At 42.6% G+C, this 12,160-nt stretch overlaps 1 protein-coding gene across 2 annotated transcripts in view; it reads left to right on the top strand.

The window, feature by feature from the left end:
• MAMDC2 (MAM domain containing 2) overlaps window positions 1-12,160 on the top strand; it is a 155,842-nt gene that overhangs the window by 14,014 nt on the left and 129,668 nt on the right. Inside the window, exon 2 of one of the 2 annotated variants that reach the window (XM_019661121.1) lies at window positions 4,718-4,925. The exons of the other annotated variant lie outside the window; for it this stretch is intronic. Within the exon in view, the coding sequence (XP_019516666.1) occupies window positions 4,718-4,925 (208 nt within the window). The remainder of the gene's footprint in view (window positions 1-4,717; window positions 4,926-12,160) is intronic. 2 annotated transcript variants of the gene reach the window in all.

Here is a 12,160-nt window from a genome sequence, read left to right as displayed (position 1 = left end):
CTTACAATGACCCATTGAGAAAGATACTCAATATGGGCAAAGACAATGTGGTTTAGAGAGTTTCTTATAACTTTTCCAAAGCCTATTCATAGGGTGTGAACACGTGTTTTAAGCCACCATGGAATAAGAGCCTGGCCTATTATTCAGAGTGAGTATCTTTACCTTAATTCTATTCACTTAGCAGTGTCTGCCTATGCTGGGCAAGGAAGGTAACAGCAGTGACTCATAAAGGCACTTGCCCTCAAGGAACTGCCAGTCTAGTAGAAGAAGTCAGATACATCAACAGTAACTGTCTGAACAATCATTGAGATGAGTACCATGGGAAGGAAAATGTAAACACTCCTGGAAGTTCAGAGGTTAATGAGAGCTGGCAAGGATGGGGCTGAGTGGGTAAGCGGAAGCCTGTTGGTGGACTTTGACATATGGGCTGAGATGTGACCGAGAGGATATGGCTCTTAGGTCATATGAAATGTCAGGAGCAGCAGAAGCCACGGCTGGAGGTGGAAAAGCAAGGAGTGTGGTCTGGAAGAGGCAGGCTATCTCTTTTCACAGGTGTGCTGGATGCATGCAGGAAAAGTACATAATTAAACCTGGGATTTGTCACTTTATCTCAGGCCACTCCCATGCACATGATACGCAGAAAGGCCTGTCTCATTTGAGTTTGTAGCCTCAGTCGCTAACACTAAGGACAGTTGCACCTTAGGACTTCGACATGACATAGTCATCTGTGCAGAAAAACTGCTATTTCCCAGGCTTAGAGAGGATGCAAAAGCTACAAGTAATTTCTTGTAGGTTGGAGAAAGCAGCGGTCAGTCACTGTTACCGATTTCTAGACCCCACAACTTGTCACCGATTTGGGTAATAACTGACCCATTGATAAAACCTACTTTCTAGCTTCGCTAAAGAAAATTATGCTTCTCAGTCTTGAATTCTGACTAAATAAAAATAAAATCATGAATAGTCAGCCGTGAAAGCATAGCCTGAGAAAGTTGATCAGTGATTTTGTATCTGTCTAGACTTCTATGATCTGTGTGGCTATCTCCATTTTTAAAGATGCAGTAACTGCTTACCCAGCGAGGTGATTCAACCTGCTCCAAGTCACACAGCCAGAGCAGGGATTAGATCAGGTCTAATCCAGTGCCTGTCCCACTGCCTCGCCCTTGGGTGTCCTCTAGGAGTGAGTAGGATTCCAACCTCTCGGGTGTTGACTATTTTTATGACCTTTTCTCCCAAACCAGCCTCTACTCTTTGCCTTTGCAGGAGCTGTTCACCTTTGCTGTCATCCATCATGAACATCTCCCAAACTCCAGTGAGGCCAGGGATTCCTTTGTGTCCCCAGCCCCTGGCCTCCTCATAGCAGGGCAGACATTTAGTAAGGGCCTCAGTCATCTTTCTCCCTCCACTCCTGTTAAGCTCAGCTTGCATGGTCCCTCACCCTCCTTCCTTCTCCCACTGGCTCTCAGTCCTTTATGAGTTGCTCTTCCAAGCCTTTTTCTTTCTAGTTCTTTTTTCATTCAGGGAACCTAGTGCCATCGTCACAAAAGCAACATCATGTCTCACTTCCTAAGCCAGCTTCGATAAAGTAGAAATGGAGAGAAAGCTTCCACCACTACGTTCAGTTCTTTCGGGACTCAGTCCTTGAAGAATAGATTTCTTCATCCTTTTTTCAGAGACAGTGTGGTGGCTCATGGCTCTATTAGCGAGAAGAGATGCTAAGGTCAAAGGTTATGTCCCTGTGAAGCTTGTGCTACCACACCCAATACCCGATTCTCAAGATCCATTTACTGGAGCGCAGTACCTGCTCGATTCACTGATAACGGAAATAGATGAAGATGTGTGTAGTGCGTTTGCTATGCCTGGAACCCTCCTCCCATAGGTCATTCATGGAGCGGCCTCTTTTTCATCATTCCAGCCTCAGCAGAAATGGTACCTCCTTCCCTGAGCACCCTCCCTCCAATTTAACATCTGTCATGGTCGTTACAACATCGCCTGATTTTAATTCTCTTTAGAACACATTAGCTCTCTGATGTTTTTTCTTGTTATTTAATTGTGTTTATTGTCTGTCAACTCTGTTGAACTGCAAGCTTAGTGAAGGCAAAAGCCTGCCTCACTCGTGCCACTGGATTCTCCCATGCCCAGCACAGTGTCTGCCACCTGAAAGATACTTGGTAAATGTTTGGAGACTTGATGACTGAATCTTAGTCACTGTGGTGATGCTGCCTTCGAACTGTATGAAGGCCAACATATTGTCAGGATTTGTTCACTGAAAAGAAATACCAGTTGAGCCTGAGCACCACAGAGATGTTCTGTGTAAGTGATGTGTGTTCCCCAAGGATGTGTCTGGGCAGAAGCTTCAAGTACAGAAGGTGAATTTTTCAGTTATGCTTTGGTCCTGCGGTTACGGTGCAACCAGCTCTCCCTTCATCTGCTGGGTGGAGTGAGAGTTCCACCCAGGGAACACAGGCTTATTATCCAGAAGCAGGATAGTATTTCCTTCTTTTGACAAATGTAGAAAGGAATTCCTGCCACAAAGAAAAGATATATAACATTGAGAAACTGAATTCTAAGACACTGCCTAAACATGAATGAGAATGCGTGTGTGTGTGTGTGTGTGTGTGTGTGTGTGTGTGTGTGTGTGAAATCTGTGGTCTGAGAGTAATTTTTCAGAAACCTGGTTAGTTCCTGCCAGTCCCGGTGGTGTGTGGATTATTCAACAATTGTCTTAATTTTCTTGTGTTCACCTAAGATAAGCCAGACTGGTTTCCTGAAATTTATCACAGTAATCAGACTCCAGATGATGTGGAAAACATTCTCCCTTATCACATATCTTTAAGATCCCAATGACACAGAACTCAGCATGGAGCCCTTGAGGCAGGTTGAAAAGAAATTGACAAATAATAGATGTCAGAGGTTAATAACAACATGTTGCATTTCTACACCATTCTCTCTGTGGAGAGGCATGATAACCAGTATCATAAGTGAGATTTTAGATTTATGTTCCCCAGGTCCATGTAGGTAGAACCACATGGTCACTGCCAGGGACCATGGACCCCTGCATGCTTTACATACTTTACCCTGTTTCATCTCACAGCCACCCTTTGAAGTGGGTGACATTCCCTCGGGTTCACAAATGAGGAAATGGAAATCCCTAGTGGTTAAGCGGCCTGCCTGATGTCACACGGCTGAGCTGGGACGTGAGAGCTTGTTCTTGTTGTGGTATCTATCCTGCCTCATCACTCCCAAAGCACTGTCATTATTGTTGAACTTCTCTTAAAACACCACTCTTTCATTTTATTGGCCTTGTTTAAGAACATATTTTTTCCTTCCTATTATGCGATGATCCTAGCCGTCAGCATCTATATCTCTTCCTTCTCTTAATACCTTATATGCCTTGGTGAAATGCCCTGCACATAATAATCCTGGGGCAGAACTAGAGTGAGACAAGTAAGGCACTAACCTAAGGGGGGAAAGTGAAGGGAGCACCAATAAAACTCAGTAATCAAGATACATACTATTTTAACACACTATTTAAAAATGCAAAATCAGTGCAAAAATTCCAAGATGACATATGGAAAAATACCAAAATTTTAAGTAAAGGAAGGCTCTGACCCTGCATTGGGCCTTCCTGGCCCATTGCTAGCCCTATAAGTGCACATAAAACATGTTGAATGAATGGCTGTAGAGTTGGTGTTTGGCTCACGTGAGCTACATGTGCTATTAATGATCCAGTGAAATGGTACCATTCAGAACTCACTGATGAATTAGATGGACTAAAGCCCTTGGCCTTTCTGGCTGTCAGTCTTTTCATAAAGATGTTGATTCAGCTGTACTGGTCACGCCCACCCAAGCCTGGGGAACCCACCAGAGTCTAGCTTCCCTACCAGGCTTAGCAGCAGTCTACCCAACAGGGGGAGTTTTCTTAGCAGAAGTTCAACTCTAAATTAAAACCTGCCCTTTGGTTGTCTAAGAGTCTGAAGTTCCTGGAATTGCTCTTTCATTTTGTTATTTTTCTCCTGTCTTTAGTCTTGATATTTCAAGAAATCAGAGTATGTGTTTTTGAAGGACAGAACTGTGAAGTATTAAATATGCATGTAGATATTTATATACATCAGTATCTCCCCACTGTCCCCCACTCCCACCCCCACCAGGGCTAGGTAGATAATAAGAAGCTCAGTAAATATTTGTGAATGTATTAATTGGAGTGTAGGAGACTGTGGGAGAAACAATAGTTTAACTTTGAGCATGTTAAATTTATATCTGAAGTCACCATTATGTTTTATAGCCAACAAAAAGGTTTATACCAAACAAAAAGATTGGCGGGTCTAATTTGTTTCTTTTAAGTTAAGCCTAGTCTTCCTTGCTGTTTGCATTGTTTGTATTTGGAACGTTGAAGACTTTGCTAAATGAAGGATCTAATCTGTAAGTAGAATACCGTGGCACTGTCTCACGTTAGTGGGACAGAAATCCGGGGTCTCAGATATCTTGGGCAGCTTCTCCCCTCAGCAAACAGGCCCAATTATAGAACAAATCACCGTGTCCAGGGCAACCTCAGTCTCTCTCCAAAGACATGTGTCTCCAAAGCCAATAGAATTAGAATGGTGAAAACAAATTTCAAGTCTACAAATCGCCAGACTACAAATTGAAATTTCAGGCGAAGAGGCACCTCAGTGCTGTGGCGATGAGGGTATGAGCAAGGAGTCTGTTTTCTTTCCTGCAGGTGCAGCCGTCTGCCCTGGAACACAGGGAGTGTTGCTCTTGGCCTAGACTGTGGGAAAGAAGGAGCTGTTTCCATCAGAATAAAGCTGTCTACTGCTTTGGTATAATCCACCTAGATAGCCACAATCTAGAAGGACTTAGCAATTTTCAGCAAGACCAGAAGATTTCATTCATTCAACAAATATCTGCTGAGGACCTACAGATGGCAGGTGCTGGGTATTCAACAGTGAACAAAATAATAGTCCATCTCACATGGAGGCTGTGTCCTGTTGGAGGAGCTTAAGATAAATGATGCAACAAATAACTGTATGATGGGACCAGTGGTATAAGATTCATGGAGAGAAATGAAATAGGGGAAGAGGAGCTGTTTTGTCTCTGGTGGGGAGGAAAAGAACATTGCAGAAGAAATGTGTGACCAGAGGATGGAGTGAGGGTGGGAATGCATGTGGCATGTGGTGTGCTTGGGTGATGGCAGGGAAGTCAGTGTGGCTGCAGCTGAGTGGGACAGGGGGCTACTGAGAGGAGATGAGATTACATAGGAGCATGGCGGCCAGATCGGGTCACCGAGTGCAGGCCGTGGAAAGGACTTCAGACTTTTTTCTGAGGGAGGTAGGAAGCCTCTGGAAGTTTTGAGCAAAAATCTGATGTGACTTTTGTTTTTTAAAGTTCACTTCGACTTTAAAAAAGTCGAAGAAGGTGGAGAAGGACTAGTGCTTTAGCCTGGAAACCCAGAAGCCAGGCATAGCCCTGCCCGTGTGGAGCTTACAACTGGTGGGGAAGTTTGGCTATGGGCACGTAAACAAAGAAGTACAGTCAATGCAGGTACATTATGAATAAAGTGAAAGAGGGTGATGGGAAAGGAGGAGGGATGGGACTGCTTGCTGCAGTTAATGGTTCAGAGAGGATTTTCTGGAGAGATGATGTTGAACTGAGAACACAGTGAGGAGGAAGAGCAGCCATTCACCAGGGAGGGAGGTAAGGCGTGTACCAGGTACATAGGCTGCAGTGCAAAGGCCCTGAGGTAGGGTGAACCGCATGTGATGGAGGAACAGCAGGAACGCCAGTGTGCTCAGAGCTTAGTGAGCTAGGGAGAGGTGTTGAGAGGTAGGAAGGGCCAAATGTTAGGGAGATGTTCAGGCCATGGAGAGGAATTTGGATTTTAATCTAGTTGAAATGGGCAGCCATGGAAGGGATATAAGTATGGATTCTATTTCCAAAGGATCACCCTGCTGCTTTGTGGAGAATAAATTTGAAAATGATTTCTATGTGGAATTTTTTTTCAGGCCTGAGGTATGAAAGTTTATTCCCAAAGACATACTAATAAATACTTCATTTTTAAAAATGAAAATAGAAGTGTGAGTGAGAATGTAAGTTAGGAAACCAGCCTTTGCAGTAATGTAGGCATGAAATAATGTGGGTTTGATTCTGGGAGAGGCTGTGGAGTTGAAGAATGGATTTGAGATATATTTTGGAGGTAAGCCAACAGGATTCATTAATGCAATGGATGTGTGAGAATCAAGAATGATGTCTAGCTAATTGGCTTGAGTAACTGGATGGATAGTGGTGTCATTTAGAGAGATGGAGAAGAATGGGAGAGGAACAGTTGAGGGAAGGCCATGATGGGGACAGGGGACACTCCGAGTTCTGATTTGACATGTTACATGTGAAGCCCTTGATAGAGCTTTAAATGCACATATTCAGTAGATAATTTGATATGGGTGTCTGGAGTTCAGAGCAGAGGTCTGGGGTGAGATGTAAATTTGGGGATTATCAGCATGCAGCTATTGGGTTGTCAAAAAAGTTTTCTATATTTTTGTTACAAAAATGTGTCATGACTTTTCTGACAACTCAATAATATTTAATGCTCAGGACTGGATGACCAGCTGGGGAGATAGTCTAGATAAAGAAGAGGAAGAAGGCGGAGGACCATGCCTTGGGGGTATTCCAAGCTTTAGAGTGGAGATGAAAAGAAGGTGCCAACCAGGAAGACTGAGAAGAGGTGACCAGGTAGGTAGAAGGCAAGTCAAGACAGAGGGATGCCTTAGAAGCCAAAAAATGGACACCAAAAATGTTTCAGGTGAGAATGTCCAACGGTGTTGAATGCAGCTAAGACGTAAGATGAAGACTGCGAAACCACCGGATTTAGCCACACGAAGTTTTTTGGTAATCTTAGCAAGAGAAGAGCAGTTTGGAGCAGTGTCCCTTAGGCTGGGAGAGCCAAGCATCATGACCTCTCCATAAAGTCATTTGTGAATGTTTATCTCTTGGAGCACAGAGATATATACCAATGTCCTTCCACTGTTGAACAAGCTGAAAACCATTGCATTCTCTGGCATAGAATTAACTAGTTCTTGGTATCCTTTGTTTCATTCAAAAACAAACCAAAGTTCAATTTCTTCACTTGTCTATTACTTTGGAAATGTTTCAAATCATAGACTGGCCCAGATGGAGAGATATTGGTGACCACCTTTACAATCCCTTTATTTTATGGACGAAGATGCAGAAGCCTGGAAAAGTAGTTATAGTGGCAGGCTAGAATGCAGGAACCTTTCAACTACATTATATTTAGGGTTTCTGATTCATATTACTCTCTCCCTCATCCCAAGAAATACTCAATTGCATTAGGTTAGAAGCATGGTCCCAGGTGGCTTGAAGTAAAGGTGTTCTGTTTCCTAGATTGCTTCTAATCTGAGACTATCCCTGTCAAAAGGATTCAGCTTCATTGATTAGGTAATTTTTTTAAGATATTACAGAGACACTATTGATAAAGGTCTGAAAACCACCGTCGATGGCACATACACAGTCCTAGTACTCTTTCCTGCTTGCTCAGATACAGCCTCCCGCGGATTTCCAGGCAGCTATCCAACAGTCACCTCATACGGTTGTGTAATGAAATTTATCTGCCTTACACATTTTAGAAAGAAGTTGCCTACATCCCTAGCCTCAGCAAGCTTAGAGTGCACAAGGGCAAAAACTGTACAAAGAGCAAAAGAGTCATAGATTCAGAGCTCTTTGATCTGACGAGGTGCTCAGGTGGTCCTAGGTGCCTGTCGTTGGCTGCTATGGCGTTTCTTTACATGACTTTATTATCTAAAGATAGGATCTTTCAGTTTGGTGATACAAGGGGAAAAGTCAAGTGGGAGATGCAGCTCTTTTAGATTACTTAAGAAAGTGACGTTGTTTCTGAGGAAATCACCTCTTAGACACCTGCCTGGCTGTGTGACTCGCCAATATGGTGTCACCATGGCAACAGCTCCTTACCAAGATCAGAGAATCAGATCTCAACCTATCACCATTCATGGCCCCATCCAGGGTCTCAATGTGCTGAACCATGTGTTCTTATACAAGGCATTTGTCCTGTCTTATTTTGAACACCTGTAGAATGAGAAGAATTCCCATAAAAAAAAATGCTGTGAGGCTCACATGAACTGATTGAGTGGATGCACATTATAAGCTGGAAAACACTATACAATTGTGAACTGTTATAAGACTTACAAAGAGAATTCAGAGCTGAGTTAAGCTTGACAGTTTGACATCTTAAAAGTATGAGAGACTATAAATGGAAGGAAAATATTTATTTCAGTTAACTTGTGAATTAGGCAAAGGGCTGTTTTATGAGTATTCAGGGCACACAGGCTACTTACAAGGCACACTAATGACCCTGCATTTAGGACAGCCTGTATTCTGAGGCACTGCCTGGAGCTAGGGATAAAGCGAAACAGCATGTATTGTGCATCTCTTCTGCGGACGGGGGGAGCTTTGGGCTGGGCAGGATTCAGCCAGAATGGAGACAGGGATCTTTCCCTCAAAATAGTACAAGCCAGTAGGGAATGGGAGGCCAACATTCCAAATCCCAGGACAGAATGTGATGTGTGTAACAGGAGAGATACGGAGGTTTCATGAGGTCCAGAGTGAAAGAGATTTGTTAGGGAAGGGTGGGCAGGACAGTCAGAGGAAGAGGTTTTTTTAAAGAGATAGAATTTACAATTTGCTGTGGTCCATGGGTTGGGTTCTGAAAGTTAGGTAAGGCAAACCAGGTGCAAGGCAGAGGCATAAAGGTAGGTTGCAAAATTTATCCCAATAAACGAGCGGTCCAGTGTGATTGGAGCAAAGGTCAGAGTGGGAAAAGGATTGTAGCTAACATTTATGGATTGCTTACTGCATATCAAGCACTGTACACAAGGTGTTAAGGGTATCACTTCAGGGAGTTATCACAGGGATAGATATTATTGATGCCATTGTGTGGATGAGCAAAGTGAGGCACAAAGTTTGAGTAAATTGTCCAAGGACACCCACCTAGTAAGTGGCTGAGGCATGAGTTGAGTTCAAACAGTTGTCACTCAAAAGTCCACACTTTAAACCACTTCTGTGGTTCATTCTTAGAGTCTATGAGGTGAAGAGCTGAGATGAGGCCAAATACCTTTTTTGTGGCTACACCACCATGGAGGTGTTAGGGAGCAGACACAAGTGTGCCCTTAATCCAGTAGACCAAGGTTCCCCCAAAATTGGTGCATGGACTACTAGTGAGACAGTAGATATTTCAGATGATACACTCACCAATTTTTAAAAGTTATATATTTATGTTAACATGTATTAGAAAGATCTGTATTTAGCATATCAAAACCTTGATCATGGAAATTTTTACTTAGAATGCCGCTATATATTTAAAAGTGTGTCAAATTAAAGAAAAACTTTATTAAAGAAAATTGTTAAAGCAAAAGTAAATAATAGTACAGTTGGTAGACAAATTTGTCAAAAACCATGAAAGTAGCCCTTGAACACCTAAAGTTTGAGAATGCACTGGATGGGCACTGGGAAGTAGTTTAATTTGCTAGAAAAGGGAAGGGCATATTCAGATATACTCTAGGAAAATTAATCCTGTTTCAATATTTAGGATGGACTAGGGGTTCCTTCAGTGAGATATGCAGTCTATTAACAATTTTAGTGGACTGTATTAGTCAATGTTCAACCAAGAAAACAGAAGACTCTTTAAATCTTTGCAGCAAGGGAATTTAGTGGAGAAAATGCATAGGTTATATAGGTGATGGAAGAACTGAGGAGCCAGAGTGGGTATATTGAGGCAGCCCAGGAAGCTGCCTCCACCCCTAGGCTGGAGGGACAAAGGGAAAAGGTTGTGTAGGAACCCAGGTGCAAAGGCCACTGGCAGAAGCAGGAATTGCACTGGAGCCACGGAGCCATGCTGGAGGCATACAGGTGACATTACTTAAGGCAGGGAGGGACAGGGAGATATATTCAAGCTTCTCCCTCCATCCAAATCTCCAAACTCTTTCCTCTAGCACTTCCCATTGTCTGAACCCCGCCTAGGAAATGCAGCCCCCTGCAATACAGAGTAGGGGAAGGGAGATGGCAAAGTGTAGATCTGAGCCAGAGAGGCCCAGGGCCAGTGCTGCGGCCCTAGCGCTGTCTGCTCAGGAAGTCATTATGGAGGGGCCAGTGGAACCAGGATGCAGAGAGTTTCTTCCAGAGACATCTGTAGACAGAATGGACAGGAGTTTTTAGTTGCTTAGAAGGCGGCGGGCATGATGGAAGAGGAATAAGCAAAAATAAACCCGAGGTTCAGCCTTTGGTTATGAGTCTCCTGGCTATTACCTTCTCTTTTTTTTTCACAGATGTTCCATCTCATTTGTGGCATGTCATTTCCATGCACACTAGAAAAATCTTTATTCTTGTTGTTCCTGTGGGGTTTATTTCCTGTTACTATAGTTGTTCATTTACCGGGGCCAAGTTAAAGACCCATATCATTACTTTTAGTTCTGAAAAGTAATGATATGGGTCTTTAACTTGGCCGGTAAAATAACTGGTCATATAATTACTGTGAAAGTAATTATATTATGCCCACAGGCATTTTTTATGTAATTTTCCAATTATAGCACTGCTTTCTTGTGCGGCTATTATCCCAGCCTGCTTTCTTGGCACATGTATGCGAACATACCCACAGGATCCTCAATACTCTTGTGAGTCGAATAGCCAGGGCTTGTCTTTGTAAATAACTCACAGATGACGGGGTCAGCAGCAAATTGTGAATTCACACAGTCTTCTGATCGTTTGTGTAGAATAGGTTATCTGGCCAGTTTTAAATTGAAAGCTAATCTGTTCCTTATTGGCTACCAGATGCTAAAGTCAATCCAAAGTTTTGTTTCAAAGGAGAAAATCGTGAAAGTTTCCAAATCCTGAGATGGGGGGCTTTTTGAAGATGACGGTGAATATTTCACGTTAGCCCTGATCCACACTGTGGCACCTTGACGGGAACTGTTTTGCTTTCTGGAACTTCATGTTCCTGTCGAGTTGCAGGAAAAGCTGGAGAAGAGCATCAGCCAGAAACATTTACTCTTTTGGTTGCTCTCCCCTCATATCCCAGGACATCATTTTCATGTCAGCATGATCTTGGCTGAAGAAGAATTTATTCCTTTTAACATTTTCCACAACTGAGAATAACAGTCCTAATGTGCCTTTTCGAAACCCTGTCCAAGACTGCTGTGATATCTCCCTTATTGCAGGAGATGGTTTCAGAAGTGACGAGCTGAACTTTGGAAATAGTGGAGGGTGAGTGAAGGCTGCTGGTAGGTCACATTTTCATTGTGCATTGTTAGAAATGGGCATACTATTTGGGAAATCCACCAATATTCAAGTCCTTCCTTGTCCAGTGACCCCTCGATTTCTTGAGGTGCCTGAGAAACATACGTGCACAAAGTGGACAAGTGCCTAGCTGCTTCTTGGGAGGAGAGAAAGCAAAATCTAGCCTTATCCCATGGAAGAGTGGGCCTGGACCTTTACTACTACAGGCATGTGGAAGAAAGGGAAGAAAGACTAAACCCATATGGGTTTATGAACTTCAAAAAGCCCCACTGCTTAAAAAAAAAAATGTGGCCCAGTTATTATCATCAATTTGAGGAGTGGCCCTCTTTTTTGGAGAGTGGTTTCTTCCTCTTAATTTTAATTAATCCTTTGGAATAAGTAAGGTTAAGAGGTAGGGAGGTTGAACATCTGCTAAGAAAACCCACATATTGCTACTGATTGAATGTTTGATTGATTTGAGAGACAAGATCTTATAACAATGTATTTCATAAATAACATGGTCTTGTGGCCCAGAACTTGAGCTCAAACACTAAACCATTTCTTGACCTTCTTCATAGATCCTTTATTTATATACGCACTGCCATATTTCATTTCTTATTCTCCTGTTTTAGCAGAATATATCCTTCTGCCAGTCCACACTCAATTGTCACACACACACCCCATTTTTAAGGTAACTATTCTGAGATTTAATATATAATGTCAATAAAAATATTTCAATAAATAGTGTTGTTATTAGCAAGGCATTAAAACAATTATGACCAATTAAATATTTGAATATCAGTGGTCATTTCTAGTAACTTCTTAACATCAAATATCCTAATCTAGAACTCTGTAAAACTGCAGAAAA

The sequence above is a fragment of the Hipposideros armiger genome, unplaced genomic scaffold (genome assembly GCF_001890085.2).
Source record: "Hipposideros armiger isolate ML-2016 unplaced genomic scaffold, ASM189008v1 scaffold_335, whole genome shotgun sequence".
Lineage (NCBI taxonomy): Eukaryota > Metazoa > Chordata > Mammalia > Chiroptera > Hipposideridae > Hipposideros > Hipposideros armiger.
This window is presented reverse-complemented; position numbering and strand designations above follow the sequence as displayed.